Below are 22,377 nucleotides of genomic sequence, written 5' to 3' on the forward strand. Positions count from 1 at the left end.
CACAACGATCCTTTATCCCGCTTTTTCCCCCCTCTTCCACACGAGCCAAGCCCAGCTCTGGCTGCTTTCATGGCCTTGCCAGAATGACCAGTGAGATCAGGAGCAAGAAGCGCCAGCTGGGCGAGGAACAAAACCAGCCCCGGCCCTAAGCCGAGCTTATTTGGCTTTCTAAAGAAAGCCATCCCTTAAGACCCAAGCCCTGCCTCCTTTTCCCCACCCAGAGCCCTGAAAGAGGAAGTTTTCACCACTCCCATCCAGTAAATTCTGAGGCAATGGCCCCTGACCGACAAACCCACCTCATTTCCCTGCAGGAGGCTTGAGCAATTCCCTCTCCTCCACCCAGCCCCTCTGGTGAAGCAAACACAAGAGGAAAAAACCAGCAGCAAGTGCTTCCCCTGGGTGTTTTACAGCCCCAGCAGCCCAAGTGCCGTTCCCTGAGGAGCTCCTGCCACGTGCACGGGTGTGGGAACACCCACCTGCTCTGCAGGAACAGCTGGGGAGGAGCAGAGGCCTGGAATATACCGAAATACTCGCTCACCACAAAGGAAGTCATTCCATGATCCCCTGGCACCAAGCTGCAAGGAGTACTAATGCTGCAGGCAAACATGGAATTAACCTCCTACGAGGCAGCAGCGAGCTGCCTCCTTCCTTCCCTCCTTCCCTCCTTCCTTCCCACACGTGGAATATAAAGTGGCTCTGACTCCCAGGATCAGGGCACATCTCCCTGCCTGCCCAGAAATCCTGAATTCCAGAGGTCTGACGAGAACTAGCTCGGGTGAGATGTTAGCAGGGAAGTGTCTGCACCTAAAATGACGACACCACCAGGCTCTTCCCTTGGGAAGCCCCACAGATCCCTCCCCACAAAGGCTCTCCCAGAGCGGGGGCTCCTCTACGCCAGCTGGAAATCCACAAAGCCAAGTTCTGGTGGAGTCTCTTTAGAAAAGAGAGCACACCAGGGAAGCACGGCCTCCCAAGGCACTTCCAAGGCCTTGCCAGGCTAAAACCTCCTCAGGCTGGCTGGAAATGGTGGTTTTTGGGAGCAGGGAATGCTGGCACTGACCTGTTTGAGCTGCTCGTCCAGGCGCCAGCCGGGGCGCGCCGCCGGGGACCCGGAATGCTTGGCAGAGTCTTTGCCCTGCTCCTCCTTGCCCTGCTGGGCCCCCCGCGGGTGCCCCACAGCTGGCACGGGGCTGGAGGTAGAGGCCACTCTTTGGTTGGGGTGGGCGACTTTGGGAGCTCGGAAATACTTGAGGGCAGAGCAGCTTTCCTTGCCGGCCACGTCCGCGCCGTCCTCCAGCTCGGCGCCGTCTTCTTCATCCTCCTCCTCCTCCTCCTCCTCCTCTTCGTCGTCGTCCTCCTCCTCGTCCTCCTCGGAGTTCCTGCTGCTCTGGTCGAAGGGCCGGGCGGCTGCGGCCGCAGGGGCGGCTCTGGCCAGGGGGACAGCGGGCGACGTCCCCGGGGCGCGTCCGGCCGGGCCGGCGCGGGGCTGCGGAGGGAAGGGCGGCGGGAACGGCACCTGCGGCTCCCGGCGCTCCCGGGAATCCATGGGCACCGCCGGCTGCTGCTGCTGCTGCTGCTGCTTCTGCAGCTGCTCCACCACCGCTTCCAGCTTCATCCCGCCGTGCGCATGGCTGGGAGCCCCGGCGGGATCCGGCAGCGAGCGGGGCCCGGCCGCGGGAGACGCGCGGGATCTGCCGGGGAGACAAACGGGTGTGCGTGTGAACACGGAGCGCTTTCATCTTTTCCCCAGGAAGGGGACAAACAGAGTGCAAAGCCAGGGCTCTTTCCTGTGCAGGAGACCGTGAAACAATCAGCTCCATGTTTAACAGCCTCGGGCTCCAACTTCCATTCAATTTTCAGACTGTTTAATTGTATTTTCGAGCCGGGCACATTTGCTGCTCTGCTCTGCCCCAAAGACACCATCCCAAATGCCTTTGTCCAGGCACAAGCCTTCCACGCTTCCTAAATCATTACTGTGGAAAGGTCAGGCTTAGGATTTGGTGCTCCTGGAATACTGCCTTAAAAGGAGACAGCCAGGATGAGCTTGACCATATTTATATAAAAGCCAGGCAGGGATTTGCCACACAGGGCTATCCCTAAATTCTTCTGTGCTCTCACTCCATGGCTAAATCCTTGCCACTTCAGACACTAAAAGTAAATGTATTTAGGCATTCTTTTTGCCAAGGAGATGGAGATGGGAGCACAGCAAAGCCCGCTGACCACCGAGCTGCTCCAGCCTCAGGATCCCGGAGTTTCCAGCGCATCTGAAGCCCCATCCGTGTCCTCCCTTCAATTTTCCCAGCCTGAGGAGCCCGGGAGCTTTCCCAGCTCTCCATTTTGACCTGCTGAGCCAGCACTTGAGCAAAGACCAACAGAACAGCCCCCGGCTGGAAGCAGAGCTCGGGATAAACCCTGGGAAGACGACGGCACCGTTAATCCCCGGGCGCTAAAATCACCGTGCGTAGTTTGGACTTTGTGTCCCCCACGGGCCCTGCTGACAAAGATTGTCCTCCTCGGGGGGAAGAGATGATCAAACACACCCCACTTGCTGCCCCTTCAGGGTTGGTGGCTATCAAAATACGGCCAGCTTGGGGAAACAAAGGAAAATCCAACCCCAAACAAGCCCCGAGCTCCTGCCACCTCCCGCCTCCCCATCTACAGCCAGCACGGGGCTACACACTCGGGGAAAAAGGGGATTATTTTGCTAAAAAACGGTTCAAAACGGGCGGGATTCTGCTCTAAAACAACCAATAACCTACCAGGCAGCAGGTTTCCAAGCGAAGGACAACTTCCAGGCTCCCCAGAGCATCCCTAGCTGCTCACAAAGCGCGTCTCGGATGAAGCACTCCGCGCCAAACCCATTTTCCCCTCCCTCTCTCTTCCCTAAATAACAGGGAACATTTTTTCCCGGGCAAACCCTTCCCTAAAGGAGCAGCCCAGCCCCGAAAAGCAGAGTTTACCTGCGGGGCAGCACCGCCTGCGAGTGCCACGGCACGGAGGGGATTAGCGGGGTGCATGTCAGCAGCAACATCCCGCCCTCCCCGGCAGCTGGGAAGAGCCCGGGACTCCTCGGGAAGGCACAACCAGCTCACAAAGCATCAAACCCCCCCGGTTTGGGTGTTGTGGCACCGCGGCGTCACCTGTCCCCTCCCGGGGGACGCTCCGGGGGCACACGGGAACAGCTCGGGGAGCCGGCGGCTGATCAATGAGCCGGGAGCAGCAGAGCAAACACGGCTCAGGTGCGGCAGCAGCACCCAGGAATGCGGCAGCCGCGCTCGCTGCGGCTCGGGCACGGAGCTGGGGCAGGGGGGCTGCGGGGCTGCCCGGGACTGGGGGCGGCGAGCCCACAGCCGGTCCTGAGGCCAAACGGAGGCGAGCGGCTCCCGCTGAAGCGCGCTGGCAGGAACAGTCTGAGCTGACACCTGGAGCGGGAGCGAACCCGCGGGACGCCGCAGGTTTCCAGGCCGCTTCACGCAGCCCTCAGCGCGGATGCTCGCCCGCTCCCGGTGGCCCTGCCCTGCTTTTTGGCGACCGTCCCTCGCCTCTGGCGTCTCTGCCCCGCTCCTTGCGCCTCTCCCCCCACGCAGGGCAGGGCAGGGACCGAGCTTCGCCCGGCCCCTGCGAGAGCCCTTTCCGTGCACAGCCGCTCCGTGCCCGCCCCTGACGAGCCCTTTCACCCCGCGGCGCCCCGGGTGCCAGGCTTTTCCAGCGGGAACCAGCGGGAAGAGTTCAAGCCGGAGTCGAGCAGCAACCGAGGGCTGCGGGAGGCCGGCAATAATTCATTAGCGACTCCCCCCCCCCTCCGTTTTTACGGGGACCCGCCTCAAGGGAATGACCGAGGGCTCCGACCCCTCCCTCAGGCGGAAATACGAGGGCGCGACCCCCAACCCGCCCCCCCTCAGAACCGCTGCGGGCCCCCCCGCCCGGTTCCCCGCCGTTACCTCCCGTGGCGGGTCCCGCCGGTCGTGCGCGGCCGCCTCAGCTCCTCCTTCCTTCCCTCCTTCCTTTCCCTTCCTCTTCCCTTCCTTCCCCCCTCCCGCCCCTTCCTCGCCCGGCCGGAAGCAGCGGAAGCGCCCGCGCCGCTTCGGGAACGGCGGGCCCGGAAGCGGCCGGGCGGCGGCGGGGAGGGAAAGCGGCAGCCAATCAGGAGCGCGCCGCGGGCGGCTTCCGGTTCCGGGCGGGTATAAAAGCGCGCGCGGGGCGCGGGCCCGGCAGTCGCGGCAGAGGCGCAGGCGGGGGCTGAGGGAGCGCGTGAGGGTGAGCGGAGCCCGGGGCACCCCCGGCGCGGAACGGGCCGGCGGGGACGGGGTTTAGGGGTCCCCCGTGTCTGCTTGGGCTTTGAGGCGGGGCTTACGGGTCCCTCGGAGCGGGGGTTAGCATCTATTCATTTCTGTTCGAGCTCTGAGGGTGGGCTTAGGGGGCTTCCCTGCGTCTCTTTGGCCCTTCGGCGTGGGGTTAAGGGTCTCTCAGGGGGCTTTAGAGGTTCTCCTGTGTATGTTTGGGTGTTCAGGGGAGGATTTAGGGGTCCGTTTCTCGGGTAAGATGTTAGGGTCCCTTTACGTCTGTTTAGGCCCTTCAGGGAGGGTTTAGGGGCCCTTCGGGGGGGATTAGGGGTCCCCCCTATGTCTGTTTGGCCTCTTAGGGCAGGGTTAGGGGCTCTCCTCACGCCTCTTGGGGCCTTGAGGGAGAGTTAGGGGTTCCCTTCGTGTCTGTTCAGGCTCTGAGTGTGGGATTAGGGATTCCCGGGACACCAGGTGGGGTTGGGATCCCCTGCTGCGGCCTTGGGGGTGAAATGACGGGTTCCCCTGTGTGCGTTCAGGCCCTCGGGGTGGGCAGATTTGGGGCCCTGGCAGGGAAGGGGGATGGTGCTTTGTGCTGGAGACCTTTATTCCCTCAGGGCTGTGGTAAATGGGGGCCGTGTAGGGGGTTCCCTGCTGGTCCCCTCAGATCCATGGAAGAGGAGTGGGAATGACAGAATGGTTTGGGCTGGAAGAACCTTAACGATGCGTTCATTCCAACCCCGTGCCGTGGGCAGGGACACCTTGCATAGACCTGTGCTTGTGCTCTCAGGGACTGCATTTATTTCTACATGTGTTTTGAGGAAATAAATAGATATTTATACCCTCAAAACGCAGACCTCTCAGGGCCTAATTCACAGGGCCCCTCAGCACTGCTGCTGGGGCTCCCTGGGGACGTGGCCATGCTGTCACTGCCCTGTCCCCCGCAGACAGGGAGTGACCCCCCGCTGTCCCTCTGCCCGCAGGCCGGGCGGCATGGCGGACGAGGAGATCGCTGCCCTGGTGGTGGACAATGGCTCGGGGATGTGCAAGGCGGGCTTCGCGGGGGATGACGCGCCCCGCGCCGTCTTCCCCTCCATCGTGGGGCGGCCCCGGCACCAGGGCGTCATGGTGGGCATGGGGCAGAAGGACAGCTACGTGGGGGACGAGGCGCAGAGCAAGAGGGGCATCCTAACCCTCAAGTACCCCATCGAGCACGGCATCGTCACCAACTGGGACGACATGGAGAAGATCTGGCACCACACCTTCTACAACGAGCTGCGCGTGGCGCCCGAGGAGCACCCGGTGCTGCTCACCGAGGCCCCCCTCAACCCCAAGGCCAACCGGGAGAAGATGACGCAGATCATGTTTGAGACCTTCAACACGCCGGCCATGTACGTGGCCATCCAGGCCGTGCTGTCCCTCTACGCCTCCGGCCGCACCACGGGCATCGTGATGGACTCCGGCGACGGCGTCACCCACACGGTGCCCATCTACGAGGGCTACGCCCTGCCCCACGCCATCCTGCGCCTGGACCTGGCCGGCCGCGACCTCACCGACTACCTCATGAAGATCCTGACGGAGCGCGGCTACAGCTTCACCACCACGGCCGAGCGGGAGATCGTGCGCGACATCAAGGAGAAGCTGTGCTACGTGGCGCTGGACTTCGAGCAGGAGATGGCCACGGCCGCCTCCTCCTCGTCGCTGGAGAAGAGCTACGAGCTCCCCGACGGGCAGGTCATCACCATCGGCAACGAGCGCTTCCGCTGCCCCGAGTCCATCTTCCAGCCCTCCTTCCTGGGCATGGAGTCCTGCGGCATCCACGAGACCACCTTCAACTCCATCATGAAGTGTGACGTGGACATCCGCAAGGACCTGTACGCCAACACCGTGCTGTCGGGGGGCACCACCATGTACCCCGGCATCGCCGACCGCATGCAGAAGGAGATCACGGCGCTGGCCCCCAGCACCATGAAGATCAAGATCATCGCCCCTCCCGAGCGCAAGTACTCCGTGTGGATCGGCGGCTCCATCCTGGCCTCCCTGTCCACCTTCCAGCAGATGTGGATCAGCAAGCAGGAGTACGACGAGTCCGGCCCCTCCATCGTCCATCGCAAGTGCTCTAGAGGGACCTCCCGCCGTGTGGGACCGGCCTTGTCCCGCCGTTCCTTAGCCCCTGGTTTGATTCCTGTGTTGAGGCACCGGTTAGTGATGTGCATTTTAATGGCCCTAGGCTGTAGTTCTCCCTTGGCTCCTCCTCCTCGTGGCTCTCCGGGGCTTGGAAGCAGGCGGAGGGGTTGTTCCCTTTCCCTGTGTAACACGGATAGGATGACACTAAAGCTAGGTTTGTCACCTTTAGGTTTGTCACCTTTAGGTTTGTCACCTTTAGGTTTGTCACCTTTAGGTTCCTTTGTAGGAAAACAAATAAACTTCCAAGGTTTAAACACTAGAAGAGCTGCTTTTGCTTTCTTTCAGGGTGGGTTCTCTATCCCCTCGCTGCAAAGAGTTATTGGGGGGGGGGGGGGTGGAAAAAAAGGTTTTGGACTCCAACCCGGCCTGAAGTTAAAACTTAGCCCAAATTTTGTTTTCTAAATTCTCTTCAAATCCCATCACGGCCCCTGCTGCTGCTCGGACCATTTTAAGAGCTGTTAAGGGAGCAAAGCGTGCCTGGAATGTGGCTCTTGCAGCCTGACTGGACTTTCATGGTAACTTGGCTTTTTTTAGAACACAAACAGCTCTTCTTGTCAGAAAAAGTTGGCGCCTTGGCACAGGGTTTGGTCACTGGGGTAGTGGCCTCTCCTTTTTTGGGAGAAGATGAGGAGATAGAGCAGCAGATAGTGCTGAAGAGCGGGCAGCTTCGGACAGCTGGGCCCTCCTGCTTTTACGGGGTATCTACTGGAGCTGCTTGCCCACGGGGGAGGGATGGCAGCCGCGTAATTACCGAGGGAGCGTTAATTAAAAGCTGTTGGGGCGGGGAATCCCGCGGAGCCGCGCGCCCCTCGCCGCGCTCCCACCTTTAAACCCTCGGCCGCCCCTCCCATTGGCTGGTCGTGGCAGGGCCAGCCAATCAGCAGCGCCTCCGCCTCGGAGGCTGTTACCGCCTACTCTGCCGGACTCGATTTCCCAGCGCGCACCGCGCCGCTAGCGGCTCTTCCGGTTCCGGTCCCTTGGGGTGAGGTAGCGCGGAGCTGAGGGAGGCCCTGGGGGGAGGGGGAGCGCGGCCGGGACCCCCATGAGCTGGGGAGGGGTCGGGGAGGGAGTGTGAGCCACGGCCGGGACCCTCCTGAGGTGAGAGGGGGAGGTCGGGTCTGTGGGGGGACGCTGTCAGCACCGGGGGCACGGCCGGGGGACCCTCCTGAGTTGAGGGGCGGCCTAAGGGGGGTATGGCCGGGACCCCCTGAGCTGAGGGGAAGGTCGGGTCTGGGAGGGGGACACGGTCAGGATCCGCTGAGGTGAGGGGGAGGTCGGCTCTGGGGGGCTACGGCCGCGACTCTCCTGAGCTGAGGGGGAGGATTGGGTCGGGGTGGAGGGGACGGCTGGGATCCCCCTGAGCTGAGGGAAGGGGCTGGGGGAGCAGGGCCGGGATCCCCCTGAGCTGAGGGAAGGGGCTGGGGGAGCACGGCCGGGATCCCCCTGAGCTGAGGGAAGGGGCTGGGGGAGCACGGCCGGGATCCCCTGAGCTGAGGGAAGGGGCTGGGGGAGCAGGGCCGGGATCCCCCTGAGCTGAGGGAAGGGGCTGGGGGAGCACGGCCGGGACCCTCCTGAGCTGAGGGGGAGGTCGGATCTGGGCAGGGAGCACGGCCGGGACCCTCCTGAGCACCGAAGGGATCGGGGGCTGGGGCCGGGGGATGTCGGGGCTGGGGCTCTCTGAGCCCGGGGCTCTGCGGGCGCCGGAGCCGCGAGCGTTCGCTGTGTGTGGGCTCTCACTCGGCTGTGCCCCCGCCGCAGCGCTGCGGCTCCCGGCGCTGCCATGGCCCTGCCGGAGTGCACATCGCCGTGAAGCTGGCGGAGCAGCCGCTGGCCCCCCAAATCCATCCTGCGCCTGCCGGAGACCGAGCTGGGCGAGTGCCGCTGGGCGGCTGCAGCATCTCGCACCTCAAGCAGCTGATCACGGGCCATCTGCAGGAATCCGTGCCGGACCCCGAGCTCATCGGTGCGTGCCCCGCCGGAGCCTGGCGCCGTCCCGCCGCTTGGGGACACCCTTGGCCCGTCCTCGCCGCGGCCGGGACGCGACATCCTCATGCTGCTGCTGGGAGGGCTCGGTGTTCGTTCCCTGTTTCCTTGGGAGCACGGTGCTCCAGCCGTGGCAACGCCCTTGTTAGGGAGTGTTTGGGCTTCCCAACAGCTCTGTGTCCTTGTGAGGTCTCTCATGAGAGCTGGGAGGTTGGCTCTTACGCACAAGGTGACTCTGCCTCCTCCTCTAGATCAGCTCCATGATTTCCCTCCTGATCCTCAGCTCCACAACTTCTCTGTGTTGTTCCCTGGCCAGCTGGAGCAGCTACAGCTGCTGAATAGCCCCCAGGGCTCTGAGTCACACCTAGAGACCCCCAGCCCGTTCTGAGAGAGCCACAGCTGTTTATCTGCAGGTGTTTCTTCCCCCAGACCTGATCTACTGTGGCCGAAAGCTGAGGGATGACCAGACCCTGGATTTTTATGGAATCCAGTCCGGCTCCACTGTCCATGTCCTGCGCAAGTCCTGGCCTGAGCCTGACCAGAAACCAGGTGATGAGCTGTGGGGATTACCCCTCGGATCTCCTTGGGATGTGCTTTATAAGGGACTGAGGAACAGCTTCTCTCGGGATTCGCTCCTGTGGAGGTTTCCAGGGGAATGAATCCCCTTGTTTGGGAACTCCCCACCTCTAGCAGCCAGCGCATAGGTGTTAATTTTCCTGCTGACAGAAGAGTTAAGGAATGAGCTGCACAGTGTGGAGAGGGATCATCCCTTCCTTAATTGCCTGTGATCCATTGTAGGGCGTTGCCAGGGAATCTGGAGCAAAGCCCCAGGGATGAGCAGGCTGGTGTGTGCTCCTGCTGTGCCTGACTGTACAAAAAGAGGAGTTAGAGTTGGCATTCCCGTCACGGCACGTGTGGGAGGATACTCCTGTATATTTTTATGATCTCGGAGTGCAGTGAGTCGTTACTCTGCAGTAACTGCACCCAATCTAAGGATATTGAAGAATCCCTGTTGCAGCACGGAAGTGCCGGTGGGCTGGGAAGCGGCTGTGAGGGCTGGCAGAGGCAGAGCTGTGTTTTGTTGTGGTGTTTCCCCCCCCCTCAGAGCCCGTGGATAAGGTGGCAGCCGTCCGGGAATTCCGTGTCCTGCACACTGCCCTGCACAGCAGCCCTGCCTACAGAGATGCCGTGAGTGGGGCTCCCTGCTCTGCTCCCGGGGCGGAATTTGGCTGTCCCCTCCCTCTGGGGAGAGCCCCACACTGGGGTCTGGCTGGCTGACGTTCCTGATTGCTCTGCTTTCCCTGGCAGGTCTTCAAGATGCTGGGAAACAAGGAATCCCTGGATCAGATCATTGTGGCTACTCCTGGCCTCAGCAGCGACCCCGTGGCTCTGGGTGAGTCCAGCTGTGATCCAGAGGGTCTGAGGAAAGGGTTAATTCCTGCGGGCAGAAGGGAGAGAGCCAAATTTGGGTTGAATTCCTGACAGGGAGGCAGGAGAGCTCCCCTTGTCTGGGAAAAAACTCTCATTTTCTGTCCCTTTGTGGAGCGTAAGAGTCAGTGACTGCTCAGGTGCCAGTTGTGCTCTGTTGGTAATGTTTGGGGATGGGCTCTGGCTTCAGAGGGATCAGGGAAAGGAGGGATGGATGCTCTCTCCATGGGGATGGGCTCTGAGGGATCAGGGAAAGGAGGGATGGATGCTCTTCCCTTGGGGATGGGTTCAGAGGGATCAGGGAAAGGAGGGATGGATGCTCTCTCCATGGGGATGGGCTCTGAGGGATCAGGGAAAGGAGGGATGGATGCTCTTCCCTTGGGGATGGGTTCAGAGGGATCAGGGAAAGGAGGGATGGATGCTCTCTCCTTGGGAATGGGTTCTGGCTTCAGCGGGATTCAGGAAAGGAGGGATGGATGCTCTCTCCATGGGGATGGGCTCTGAGGGATCAGGGAAAGGAGGGATGGATGCTCTCTCCTTGGGGATGGGCTCTGAGGGATCAGGGAAAGGAGGGATGGATGCTCTTCCCTTGGGGATGGACTCTGAGGGATCAGGGAAAGGAGGGATGGATGCTCTCTCCTTGGGAATGGGTTCTGGCTTCAGAGGGATTCAGGAAAGGAGGGATGGATGCTCTCTCCTTGGGAATGGGTTCTGGCTTCAGCGGGATTCAGGAAAGGAGGGATGGATGCTCTCTCCATGGGGATGGGTTCTGGCTTCAGCGGGATTCAGGAAAGGAGGGATGGATGCTTCCTCCCTGCTGCAAAGTGCTACAAAATGGTTCATTAAGCCCAACCCGTTCCGGGATGGTGCTGTCTGAGGCAGGTGGAGTTTGGGATGCAGTCACAGCCTGGCTGCAGGGAGCTGGGGGCCAGGTTCCGTCCTGCCCTTGAGGTGGAGCTCCCAGAGGATCTGCTGGAAAAGCCCCATCCCTTGGGTGTGTGGCTGTGACCAAGAGCCTTCCCAGGAACACAAAGGCTTCAGAGAAACAATAACAGTATTTATGGTGTTTACTCATGATTCACTTCCTGAAAAACAATTCCTATTTGTCCCTGTGCCTTTTGTATGACTGGCTCCTGGTTCTTGTATCCTGTCTCACTGCCTTTCCTGGTCTTTTCCAGGAGTCCTTCAGGACAAGGATTTGTTTTCTGTGTTTGCAGACCCCAGCATGCTGGACACGTAAGTGCCCTGGGCTGGGGCAGTGACTCAGCAGTGCCTTTGTCCCCCTGTGTGTGTCAGCTGCTCCCTCTGGGTGGGAGAGAGCTCTGCTCCTGCCTGCCAGGCTGGGACACTCATTGCTCGGCAGCAGGAAGGAGGATCCACCACTGGGATTCAACCAGAGGCTGTTTGGTGGGAGGCAGGGCCACCATCGCCTCCAGAGCGTGGGTTCAGACCTGGATGTGGTTGCTCACAGCAGAGTTGCTCCCAGGAGAGCACGTGGGAGATGAGAACTGTGGAAAAGTCAGCATGGGCTCCAGAAGGGTCCCTGGTGACCCAAGGAAAGGTCCAACATGGGCTCCAGAAGGATCCCTGGTGACCCAAGGCCAGGTCCAGAAGGATCCCTGGTGACCCAAGGCCAGGTCCAGAAGGATCCCTGGTGAACCAAGGCCAGGTCCAACATGTGCTCCAGAAGGATCCCTGGTGACCCAAGGAAAGGTCCAACATGTGCTCCAGAAGGATCCCTGGTGACCCAAGGAAAGGTCCAACATGGGCTCCAGAAGGATCCCTGGTGACCCAAGGAAAGGTCCAACATGTGCTCCAGAAGGATCCCTGATGAACCAAGGAAAGGTCCAACATGGGCTCCAGAAGGATCCCTGGTGACCCAAGGAAAGGTCCAACATGGGCTCCAGAAGGATCCCTGGTGACCCAAGGAAAGGTCCAACATGGGCTCCAGAAGGATCCCTGGTGACCCAAGGAAAGGTCCAAGGTGGCTCCAGAAGGATCCCTGGTGACCCAAGGAAAGGTCCAACATGTGCTCCAGAAGGATCCCTGGTGACCCAAGGAAAGGTCCAACATGGGCTCCAGAAGGATCCCTGGTGACCCAAGAAGGTCCAACATGGGCTCCAGAAGGATCCCTGGTGACCCAAGGAAAGGTCCAAGGTGGCTCCAGAAGGATCCCTGGTGACCCAAGGCCAGGTCCAGAAGGATCCCTGGTGACCCAAGGCCAGGTCCAGCCTGGCTCCAGAAGGATCCCTGGTGACCCAAGGCCAGGTCCAGCCTGGCTCCAGAAGGATCCCTGGTGACCCAAGGCCAGGTCCAGCCTGGCTCCAGAAGGATCCCTGGCTGCCTGGAGGAGTTAGTGCCGGGCAGCCAGCAGCCCGGTGCCAGTGGGGTGGCAGTGCCCCGACTCTCTCAGGGCTGCTTTCTGGGTTCCCCTGCACACAACTCACCCGTGCCCCGTTTGTGCCCAGGCTGATCCCGGCTCACCCTGCCCTGGTGAACGCCATCGTCCTGGTGCTGCACTCGGTGGCGGGCAGCACCCCCCTGCCAGCCCCAGACACGTCCTCGCGGGCCATGGCCTCGGGCTCCTACCGGGACATGCCAGGTACGTGGGGACCTGCAGGACCTGCAGCTCGCTCAGGGAACCCCAAATGGCTGGGCTGGAAGGAGAACTCGGTGCTGAGGCCTCTTGTCCTGCCTGCTCAGCCAGAAATTCCGCAGGATTCTCACATCTGGTTCCCATTTCCTGCCCGTTTGCCACATCCTTTTATTCCCCTTTCTGCTGCAGGTGGCTTTCTCTTTGAGGGGCTCTCTGATGATGAAGATGATTTCCACCAGGTAAGCAGCCAGCTTGGCTGGAGCACCTCTTTGGAGCTTGCAATCTGTAGCCCTGAGACTCGCAGGCTTTTCCCTTCCCGTCTGGTGAACAGCACGAGCTGCTCTGGCTCCCCAGGGGGACGTGGAGACAAACATATTGATCCTAGCTGCTTCCATGCTGCTCAGGAGAGGGTTTTCCTCAGTGCTGAGCACACAACAGGAAAATGAAACAGAGGAAACGCCCTCGTAGCCAAATTGTGCCTGGGTGAGGGTGGAACGTGGGAATGTTGATCCTTGCCCTTCTGCGGTCTTCCTCTCCATAGGACAAAGGGTTCTGTGAGAAAAACTGGATATTTGGGTCAAAAAAGTGCCTGTTGACAGGGAATTGTTCCGTTACAGGCTAGTAACACTCTGGTTTGAGGCTGATGGATGGTAGATTGAAAGGTTTCCTGCTGGTTTCCACAGCTGACTTTGTGGAAAAAGCACATCCCGCTCTGGCATGTTTGTCTTTCACAAGTTCCACACTTGAGAGTTTTGGGTTTTGTAGGACAGGGATCCGTGGGAAGGAGCCCGGTTTGACTGGGACACAAACACCAACCTCACAGCTGCTGCTTTTCTCTCCCTCCACGCAGAGCACGAGGTCCACCCCTTCCAGCAGCACGTCCGGCTCCCGCCCGGCCTCGCTGGGCTACGCGGGGGCTGCGGGGCCCCGGCCCATCACCCAGAGCGAGCTGGCCACCGCCCTGGCCCTGGCCAGCACCCCCGAGAGCAGCTCCCACACCCCCACACCGGGCACCCAGGTAACAGCCAGCACCAGTCCTGCTCGGGGCTGGGCACCTGGGGTTCATTCCCTCATGGAGGAGCTCCCTCCCGTACGGGATTGAGGCTGGGGGGATGCTGCAGGTGCTGGTTCCTGGAGTCAGCAATTCCTGGAATTCTCCCTCCTCCTAGGGCCACTCCTCCGGGACATCCCCGATGTCATCCAGTGTCCAGTCAGGGACACCCATCACCAACGACCTGTTCAGCCAGGCCCTCCAACACGCCCTGCAGGCCTCAGGGCAGCCCAGCCTCCAGGTCAGTGTCAGAGCCCCTGGAGCCCCGTATCCCACTGGCACAGGGTGGAGGTGGCTCTCCAGCTGCCTGTTGTGGCAGGACATGAGCGTGGAAGGGACATCACAGACACTGCAGAAGTGCTGGGTGGAACTGGGATGGAGGGCTGGTGGTTTTGGGGACTCGGCAGCCTCACCCTGAGCTTTCAGGAGCTGTTTGCACGCAGCAGCGTGGCTGGAGCTGGCTGAAGTGGGCAGTGGGGAAGGCTGCTGGTTTTCCTGCTTGGATTCTCACATCCCCCTGAACTTCCCCTCCCTGCCGTGAGCAGAGCCAGTGGCAGCCCCAGCTGCAGCAGCTGCGAGACATGGGGATACACGACGACGAGCTGAGCCTGCGGGCCCTGCAGGCCACCGGAGGGGACATCCAGGCTGCCCTGGAGCTCATCTTTGCTGGGGGGGCCCCCTAAATCTTCCTGCTGGACTGGTGAGTAGCGCTGAGGCAGCAGCTGTGCCATCCCTCGGGCTGGTTCTGTGCAGGGGGATGCTCCTTTCCTTGCTGCACTGGGGGCAGCTCCAGACCCTCTCTGCAGCCTCCTCCGTCTGCCAGCAGGGACGAGGCCTCAGGACTTGTCCAGCACGGTGTTGGAGAGATGTGGCCCCTCCGGTTCTGCAGCTTTGGCCTGTCACCACATCCTTGCCCCGTGGTTTCACTGGTGGCCCTCCCTGTGCTCCCCCTGCATTAAATGGACCGTGTTCAGTGCCCTGCCTGCTGTGTGGGTTGTGCTCCGTCCCGGGCTGCGTTCCAGCTCCCCGAGGCCACCGCGGCGGGAAGGGGACTGGAACTGCAGGAGAAGCTCTGTCTTTGTGGGAGGCGCTGGTTTCAGCAGCGGGCACTGCCCTGCCAGCTGACAGGGGTGAGGGCACGGCCACCACGAGGTGACAGTGACAAAGAAATGACAAGGGCTGAGCGTGAGCTGGAGAAGTGCCCCTGACACAGCCCGGTCTGGCTGCAGCCAGTGCTTTCCAGTGCCCTCTAATCCCAGGTGCCACCAGCTGCCCAGGGCCCGGGCTGCAAAGCCAATTAAAGGCGTTTGCCTGTAATTGCAGTCAGTGGGAGCTGAGACAAGCCAGGCCTGGAGCTGGGCCTGGCATCGCTGCGATTGCAGCGCTGGGATTAACGAGGCATGAAAACGGGAGCGGGTTCTCCTCAGATGCCACCGAGCAGAGAACGCTCTCCTGCTTCACCTCCGGGCTGCCTGTGCTGCCCTCTAATTCCTCTGCAAGCTCTGTGATCCTCACTGATACCATCTCGATATCACCCAGCAAATGCAGGATTGTTCTCTCCGGGGAGCCCTGCACTGATAGGCTTTAATCCTGTCGAGAGGAGAGAGGATTAATGCCCGAGGGAGGGAGGGAGGGAGGGGCTGTTTTTGTGCAGATAAGATGTGATGGACATCAATGGCCTTCCTGCCGCCCTGCCAGGCCCCTGCCCTCGGCACGCACTCGCAGCTCGGTGGATTTTATGTGTAACAAAACCGATTAATCCCTTCCCCTCCCCGGAGCCCTGGCTGCTGGCTCTGCAGGGGCAGGAGAGAGCATATGCACGGCATCCTCCCTCCCTTCCCTGCGAGGGGAGACAGCCCTGCTGCCAGCCCCCAGTCCTCCCGGGATAACTGCGGATTAGCCGGCTCGCAGATGCTCCTGCCCAAAGCTGGGAAGCGTTTGCAGGCTCTCCTGGAGCTGCTCTAGGACTGCTTTGCCTTCCTGTACCGCCTTAATTCTCAATTTAGGGCTCGTTGCTGTCCCAAAATGGTGTTTTTCGTGTCGCTCCTGGGATATTTGATCCCCCCGTTGACCTGCGTTTGGGTACGAAGCCATTTTTGCTGCTATTTCTGCTTCCCCACGCCCCCAGAGAGCTGAGAACTGCCTGGATTTTTGGGCTGGAAGTGACTTTTCCCCGATTCCTTTCCCAAATGGCAGGGCTTGGCTGGGAGCAGCGTCTCAGGCATGTTCCCTGGCTGCACTGGCTGCAGCAGAGGAGAAGTTGGCAGCGCTGCCGCTCACGACGCGGGCGCCGCTCGCTTCCCTCGCCCGGCAGAGACGTGCTCAGGCACAGGGAGAGCTGCAGGGAGGGGGAGAGGCTCCGCTGCCTCCTGCACGGCTTGGGGGGGAACGGGAGCTCTGCTGCAGCAGCTCCTGCAGGAGAGGGGGAGCTCAGAGGGAGCTGGGAGCGGCTCTGCAGCCACCAGGTGAGCGCTGCCTGCCTCCCGCCCGCCCCAGAGCCGCACGCTCCCGCTGCCAGGCTCGCATGGAAGCGGTGCTGGCACACGGAGGTGATGCCCGTGGGGCTTTGCAAGGGCAGGGAGCAGCAGAACGAAGGCTTTAAAGTATAGGATTAGGGTGCATATTAGGGAGGAATTGTTCCCTGGGAGGGTGGCGAGGCCCTGGCACAGGGTGCCCGGAGAAGCTGTGGCTGCCCCTGGATCCCTGGGCTGGACACTGGTGTGGTGGGAGGTGGGATGGGATGGCTTTAAGGTCCCTGTCACCAACTGTGAGTGGCTGAACAGGACACAGCAGGAGCAAACTGATGCCTGCTCCTTGTGCTCCATCCCTAGTGCCTCTGCCCTGGCACCTTCCCCTCCTCCTGCCCCACCCGTGGTTCTTCCTCCCAGCGTGGAGCAGAGTGAGTGGATCTGCTCTGGCTGCGTCTCAGTTTATCCCTCTCCCGCCCCTGTGCCCGTGCTCTGGCCGCCAGCCCAGCATCCACGGCCTGAGGCTTTACTGGGAGCAGACTGGGAAGCGCTGGCTGACCCCACAAGAGGGAGGAGGTCAGGCTGCAGTTCCCCAGCGTAAGCAGGGACCTTCTGTTTCTGACATCAAAGAGCAGCTCCTGGTTCAGCTGCCTCGTGGCCTCAGCGGGGCTGCCCGGGGAAGCAGGGACGGCGGGTGTTTGCAGCAGCATGGATGGGAGCAGCTGCTTTTCCTCCCGTGTTTTCCATAATCCTGTTATTCATCCCGGTGCTTGACCCTCGCTGGACACCTGGAGGGGGTGGGGCTTTGGCTGGGCTCTGCACCATGTGTGCTCTGCTTTCCTGGAGGCCTTTTTCTCCTCATCTCCCTCATTTTGGGCTGATTTGTCTCTGTGAGGAGCAGAGGGGTGTTGGGGGGGCGTTAATTTTCCAGCAAAAAGGTGGAATAGAGACAGAGTGGAATCTCCCAGGTGGCTTCTGCAGTGCCTCACCCACATCCCCCTTCCTCTGCCATTCCCTGTGGGAAGGGAGCCCGAGCGATGGGAGCCATTCCCTGTTCCCGTGCAGATCCCTGCTGGTGGGGTGTGGCTGCCCTCCTGCAGCAGAGCCGAGTTTCACCCCTTCAGCCTTGCTTTCTGAGGTCACAGGACTCAGGCTGGACAGATTTCCATGGAAATAACGTTTGTTCCTTGCTCCCCCAGCCACACAGCTCTGAAGATTCCCAGTCTGTCCCCCTCTCACCCTGGGGCTCCACACCTCGGCCCCCCCAGCTCCTTCCTGGCACATGAATCCCAGAAAACTGGTGAAGGTGACTTTGCCCGGTGCTCCAGGATTTGCTTGGGCAGCCTGGCAGGTACATCCAGCAGGAACAGCAGCAGGAATTTGTCTGGTACAGCCTTTGCCCATCAACTTTCTTTCCGTGCAGAGGACTCGGTGGTTTCCTGGCTGCTCCCAGCTTTGTCCTTGTAGGAAAGGCCAAAACACACCAAAAATGGGAGTTTTTCTTCCTTTTCCAGCTCTGTGCTGGTTCGGTGAGCTGAGAGGTCTCAGGGAGGGGACAGGCTGTGGGAAAGGGCAGGATAAGAGGGGGACAGAGGTGTTCTTGGCAATGATGACATTTTGATGTTACTCTTTCTGATTCTGGGCCAGCTGATGAGGTGAGAGCCCAGAGGCAGGGCAGGTGACACGGTGCAGCTTCCCCGTGAGCCGTGTCCTGTGGGCTTTGGTCCCTTTCCTGACGTGAATCACCGTTTTCCTGTTGGAAGTGACAAAAAAGGAGCTCTGATTTCAGCCCTCAAAGCACCTTTTAAGGTTACAGAGTTGAGAGCCCACGTGAGGCACAATAAAAACCAGGGTGGTTTTAAGGCAACTGTTTTAATTTGGTGAAAGCAAAAATGGACTGCAAATGTCACCCTGTGAGAATACTCCTATTTCCTTATGTTCCCTTTTATATTTATAGTGTTCCAATATCCATAAATGTGTCCCAAAATCCCTTTGAGAGGGATTTTTTTCCCCCCCCCTCTATCTCTGAAGTAAATGCCTCGCTGATTTAAGAGCGGCAGTTCAGCAGCGATGAATTAATTCAGGTGTTGAGTTTGAGCTGTGGAGTTCCACTCCAGGAGCCATAAAAGCATCAGAAGGGAGCCAGAGTTCCTTGTTTTCCTGCAGTGGCCCAGAACAGAGACTGGAGCAAAACTTTGGAGCAGGGTGAGCAGAGAAAACCCCATTTTTAAGAGATTTTCCAGCATCTGCCTGAGGTTTGGGGACTTTTAGGGCTGGGTGTGGGGTGTTGGGAACAGACCCCACACAACGTTTCCCTTTGGACAGGTAAAGCTGTGGCCTCTGGGTCACCCCAGGAGTCCTGGGCAGTGGCCCCACGTAGGTCCCAAGGCTGCCCAGCAGCTGGAAGGAGGAGCTGCGGCACTTCCTGGGTCCCAGGAAAGCTTCGAGGGTTCCTTTTGGGGTGCCTGTGGCCACTGGGGCAGCCAGAGGTGACAAGGACAGCCAGGAAGAGCGTTGTCGCTGATGTCGCTGGAGCTGAGGCAGCCCCGCACGCTCCAGAGCCGTTCCCTCCGTGCTGCCGCGCTTGTTCGCTGTTCCACATCCCCTCCCGGGGCTGAGCTGGCTGCCATTAAACGCTCTGACCCCCGAGGATTCTCAGTTACACATCATTTAATCATCCCCAGCTCCTGCCAGCTGCTGTCTGCTCGGGCAGGTTCACAGCCACCGCTCTCCCCCCGCCCTGACCCTCATTCCCGTTTTCCTCTCCCACCCCGCTGCAATCCCGGTCCCAAACGGGCCCTGTGGGGCCGGGCTGGCCCCGCAGGCACCGGGAAGCAGCTGACGGGCAGCACCGGGAAAGGCAGATGGGACGCAGGAGGAAAGGGGAGCTCTTCCCTGCCCAGCCCAGTGGGAAAATGGGGCTCAGCACATGGCGACATCCTGCTGGGATGAGATGGAGAGCTCCCAGGGAACGGCCCGGGGCCGTGCCCGTGCTGCCGAGCCCGGTGTCACCAGGCTCAGAGGCGCTGCAGCCACCGGGCCCGGGGTGGCTCCCAGGAGTCGCGCTGGGAAGGAGGAGCAGGACGAGGCCCTTCTTGCCCTGTCTCTCCCTTCCTGGCGAGACAGATAACGCTGCTGGAAGCACTGGAGCGCTCCAAGGTCAGCTGGGAAGGAGCTGACTTTTCCTGAGCAGCCTCCGCTCGGGTTGATGAGCGCTGGTCAGCTTGGAGAGGGCTCTGGCACTTTTCCCAGCAGCTTCTTGGGAGCCAGGTGCGTTTGTTTGGATTCCCTGCAGGAAAATGCGGGCTGGAATTCCAGCTGCTCTTAAGGCAGGCAGATTGCAGAGGGGTTAGACCTTAACCAGGTGCTTGCAGGAGGACTCTGTGGCTCTGGTGGGGCTGCTGAAGGGGGGGTACCAGCTTCGCTAGGGGATGGACCCTCCCTGGGGCCTTGCAGAGCTGCTGGCAGATGTGGGATTCCCCTTTTGGGGAGGCTGACATGTGGCTGTAGCCGCAGGAGAGCGCTTTGGAATGCTGCCCTGAAATCCAGGCCCTGGTAGGGGGCAGAGGGGCAGCCAGGGAAAGAAGGACAGTCTGACCTGCTGGAACCTGGCGGGGAGATGCAGCTGCCAGTGCAGCTCTCGTGGTGGGAGTGTGGCTGAGCAAAGCCCCCGTTTCTGTTCTTTTTGTTGTTCTAACCCTATTTCCATCAGGTGAGACTCTGCACTGGGTTTTATTGACTCTGCCTGAAGCCTTTGGCACCCCTGCCCCACCAGTGGGTCCCCTCTGAGCCCCCCCAGGCATGTCACACCTTCAGGTGACGCTGCAGAGGGGGTTTGGTGCCCAGGGTGGGCTGTGGCTGCGGCCAGGGCAGCTGAGGCTGCGGCCAGTCCTCAGGCAGGATGTGTGACCAGTGAACCGCGGTGTGAGCCTGCTCTGGGCGAGCCCCTGGGTTTTCCTCAGGGGCACAGGACCCAGGGGAGTCCCAGGCTGGGGTTTTGCGCTGATCTCAGAATCACCGAGTGCAAATCAGCTCGGTCACAAGGTTCCTCCTGGCCAAATCTGCTGGGAAATCTCATCTGGGGGGCACATGGCTCCTCCACCCCTTTCCTGAGAGGTTTGCAAAGCCCTGGGGGTGGCAGTGAGCACTTTTGGGTGCCTTTAGCGGCACTTGTGCTGTGCTGTCCTTCGGCAGAACCAAGGGGGGAAGTTGTGGCAGCTGATGAGAGCCCCCAGACTCAATCCAGCTTGAAGAGGAGAGCTGGGAAGTCCCCAAACTCCGCAGGGCTGTGGCCTTGGGGGGGGGGTTGGTTGAGGTTTTTTGGTAGCTGCCTGCCGGGAACGCGAGCTGGGGGGAGAATTTGGGTGTGGAAGCAGAAAATGCAGCAGCTGATAAATGATCTGCTCTGCTTGCTTCCCTCCTCACTCTGTCAGCTGGGGAATGAAGGGCCTGTCAGCACCAAGAGGAGCTGTGAGGGGAATTTCACTGATTCCCACTCCAAACCCAGCCTTATCAGTCGGCTCGTTCCCAAAACGCAGCGGGTGAGGAACAGGAGCTCCGAGCTTCCAAAAGTTGTGTCCCAGCCTCCCGGGCCATCCATCCCTCCTGCAGGTTTAGCACAGGATTTTCCAGCTCTGGGCTAAACCGTGCAGCATCCCAATCTTGTCTGGGAAGGGATGGTGGCAAAATGCATGGAGAGCATCCCCAGGCTCTGTGGGCTTCGCAGTGTCCCCCTGGGTGGCAGTGGCTGAGCGTCACAGCTGCTTCGTGATGCCTCAGCAGAGGAAAGGTCTTGCCTGGCTCAGGGCTCAGATTTGTCTTGTGATGCCTTTTTTTCCTGTGGAAGATCTGCCTGTGTCGGTGCTTCCAAGGGTCACATTCCTGGCTGAGGGAAGGTAACGGATCTGTTTTTGTGGATAACATCACCACGCGCCTGCTCGGGTGCCAAGTGCAATCTGAGCTCTCGTGGTAGCTGGGTTGCCTGGGCCACAAACATTCAGTCTGTGATGAATAAAACTGTTCCTCTTTGGGGAAAAATCTGTGCTTCATGCTTCTGACAAGATTCCTGGGGGAGGCTGCCTCCTGATCCGTGCTGGAAGCGAGGCGCATGATCTGGGAGAAAGCTGCTCACGAGTTGCACTGGGGAAGTTCTGATCCCGGCGCGGAGCAGACGGAATTTTCTGCAGGAGGGGGCTGAGCTGGTGCCTGGAATCTGATGGCGTGTGGTCCTGAGTGAACAAACTGTCTCCCCGAGCGCCTTCCCCACTTTGGGAAGCGTGTCCTCTGTTCCTGGAGGTGTCCAACACCTCCTGCAACCCGGGCCAGGGCTGGAACAACCTGGGAATCGGCTGTGGGGAGCCGTGCAGCCCGGGAGGTTTGGGTTTTCCTGTGGGTTGTGCTCTCCACGTCCTGCCCCTCGGCTGGGATCGCGTTCCCAGGCAGTGATCTCATGGTTGTGGGAGCCAGGTTCAGCCCTGGCTGATCTCAGGTCGCTGCCCCTGTGGGGTGAGGAGGGGACCCTGAGGGGAGCTGTAGCTCCTGGAGAGGGTGGAGACCTTCGGCTGTGAGCTCAGTTTTGATGAAGACTCTTCACTCCCCAGGGTTGTGGGTGGGATGCTCCCACGCACTCCCTGTTCCTGACACAGGGCAGGCTCCCATCGGATTTTAGGGAGGAATCCTTCCCTGTGAGGCTGGCACGGGGTGCCCAGAGCAGCTGTGGCTGCCCCTGGAAGTGTCCAAGGCCAGGCTGGATGGGCTTGGAGCAACCTGGGATGGTGGAAGGTGTGTCAGAAATAAAATGGACTCTAAGGTCCCAACCCAAACCATTCTGGGATCCTAGGAGCACTCCCAAAGTCCTGAGGGAGCTTGAGGCTAAATTTTATTCACAGGAACGCTGGATTTCACTGCAGGCGGAACAAAAATCCCCATCCTAAGAGCCAAAACCCACGCAGAGCCCCCAGCTGCTGGGCAGGGGCAAGGCAGGGGTGAAAGGACAAAACTCCTTTTGCAGGGGTGTTTTTCAGGAAGAAAACTCCTTTTTTTTTCCCTGCTGGAAACCGAGCACTAACGAGGCCTGGCACCTTGGGGAGGAGGTAGGGAAATGCAGCTCCCCCTGGGCCACTTCGGGGCGAGCACAGAGCGCTTCAGGGCTGGCCATCACCACGGCCAGAGGTGAGAGAGCAGAGTGCGTGTGTGTCTTCCCCCTGTAAATTACCCCGCCAAAGAGAAAGATGAACCCACACCCACAAAGAGGCACCGGGAAATCCCTGTGGCTCCTTCAAATTCACCATTAGCCGGCTCATTAAGGTTTTTCTGCTTCCTCCGGAATGCCCCCCCTTGCCCCGCCGCTGTTCATCCCTCCAGGAGCGGAGCACGGCCGGGGCT

At 60.4% G+C, this 22,377-nt stretch overlaps 2 protein-coding genes across 2 annotated transcripts in view; one reads left to right on the forward strand and one right to left on the reverse strand.

Moving 5' to 3' along the window:
* Positions 1 to 4,046, reverse strand: part of ARID3B (AT-rich interaction domain 3B) — a 29,391-nt gene extending 25,345 nt beyond the window's left edge. The window contains exons 1-2 of the mRNA XM_039557615.1: positions 3,942 to 4,046; positions 1,061 to 1,691 (exon numbers count right to left, since the gene is read on the reverse strand). Of these exons, the coding sequence (XP_039413549.1) occupies positions 1,061 to 1,615 (555 nt within the window). The 5' untranslated portion in view covers positions 1,616 to 1,691; positions 3,942 to 4,046. The remainder of the gene's footprint in view (positions 1 to 1,060; positions 1,692 to 3,941) is intronic.
* Positions 4,047 to 4,179: 133 nt separating this feature from the next.
* Positions 4,180 to 14,501, forward strand: UBL7 (ubiquitin like 7). Its single transcript, XM_039557813.1, is given in 16 exon segments — positions 4,180 to 4,257; positions 5,264 to 6,753; positions 7,002 to 7,165; positions 8,226 to 8,300; positions 8,302 to 8,341; positions 8,344 to 8,430; positions 8,880 to 8,999; positions 9,556 to 9,638; positions 9,759 to 9,843; positions 11,057 to 11,114; positions 12,347 to 12,480; positions 12,664 to 12,713; positions 13,325 to 13,492; positions 13,644 to 13,766; positions 14,071 to 14,225; positions 14,349 to 14,501. Coding segments are annotated over 14 exon segments (2,805 nt in total). The 5' UTR covers positions 4,180 to 4,257; positions 5,264 to 5,273; the 3' UTR covers positions 14,209 to 14,225; positions 14,349 to 14,501.
* The last annotated feature ends 7,876 nt before the right edge of the window (positions 14,502 to 22,377 follow it).

The sequence above is a fragment of the Corvus cornix genome, chromosome 10, assembly GCF_000738735.6.
Source record: "Corvus cornix cornix isolate S_Up_H32 chromosome 10, ASM73873v5, whole genome shotgun sequence".
Classification (NCBI taxonomy): Eukaryota; Metazoa; Chordata; class Aves; order Passeriformes; family Corvidae; genus Corvus; species Corvus cornix.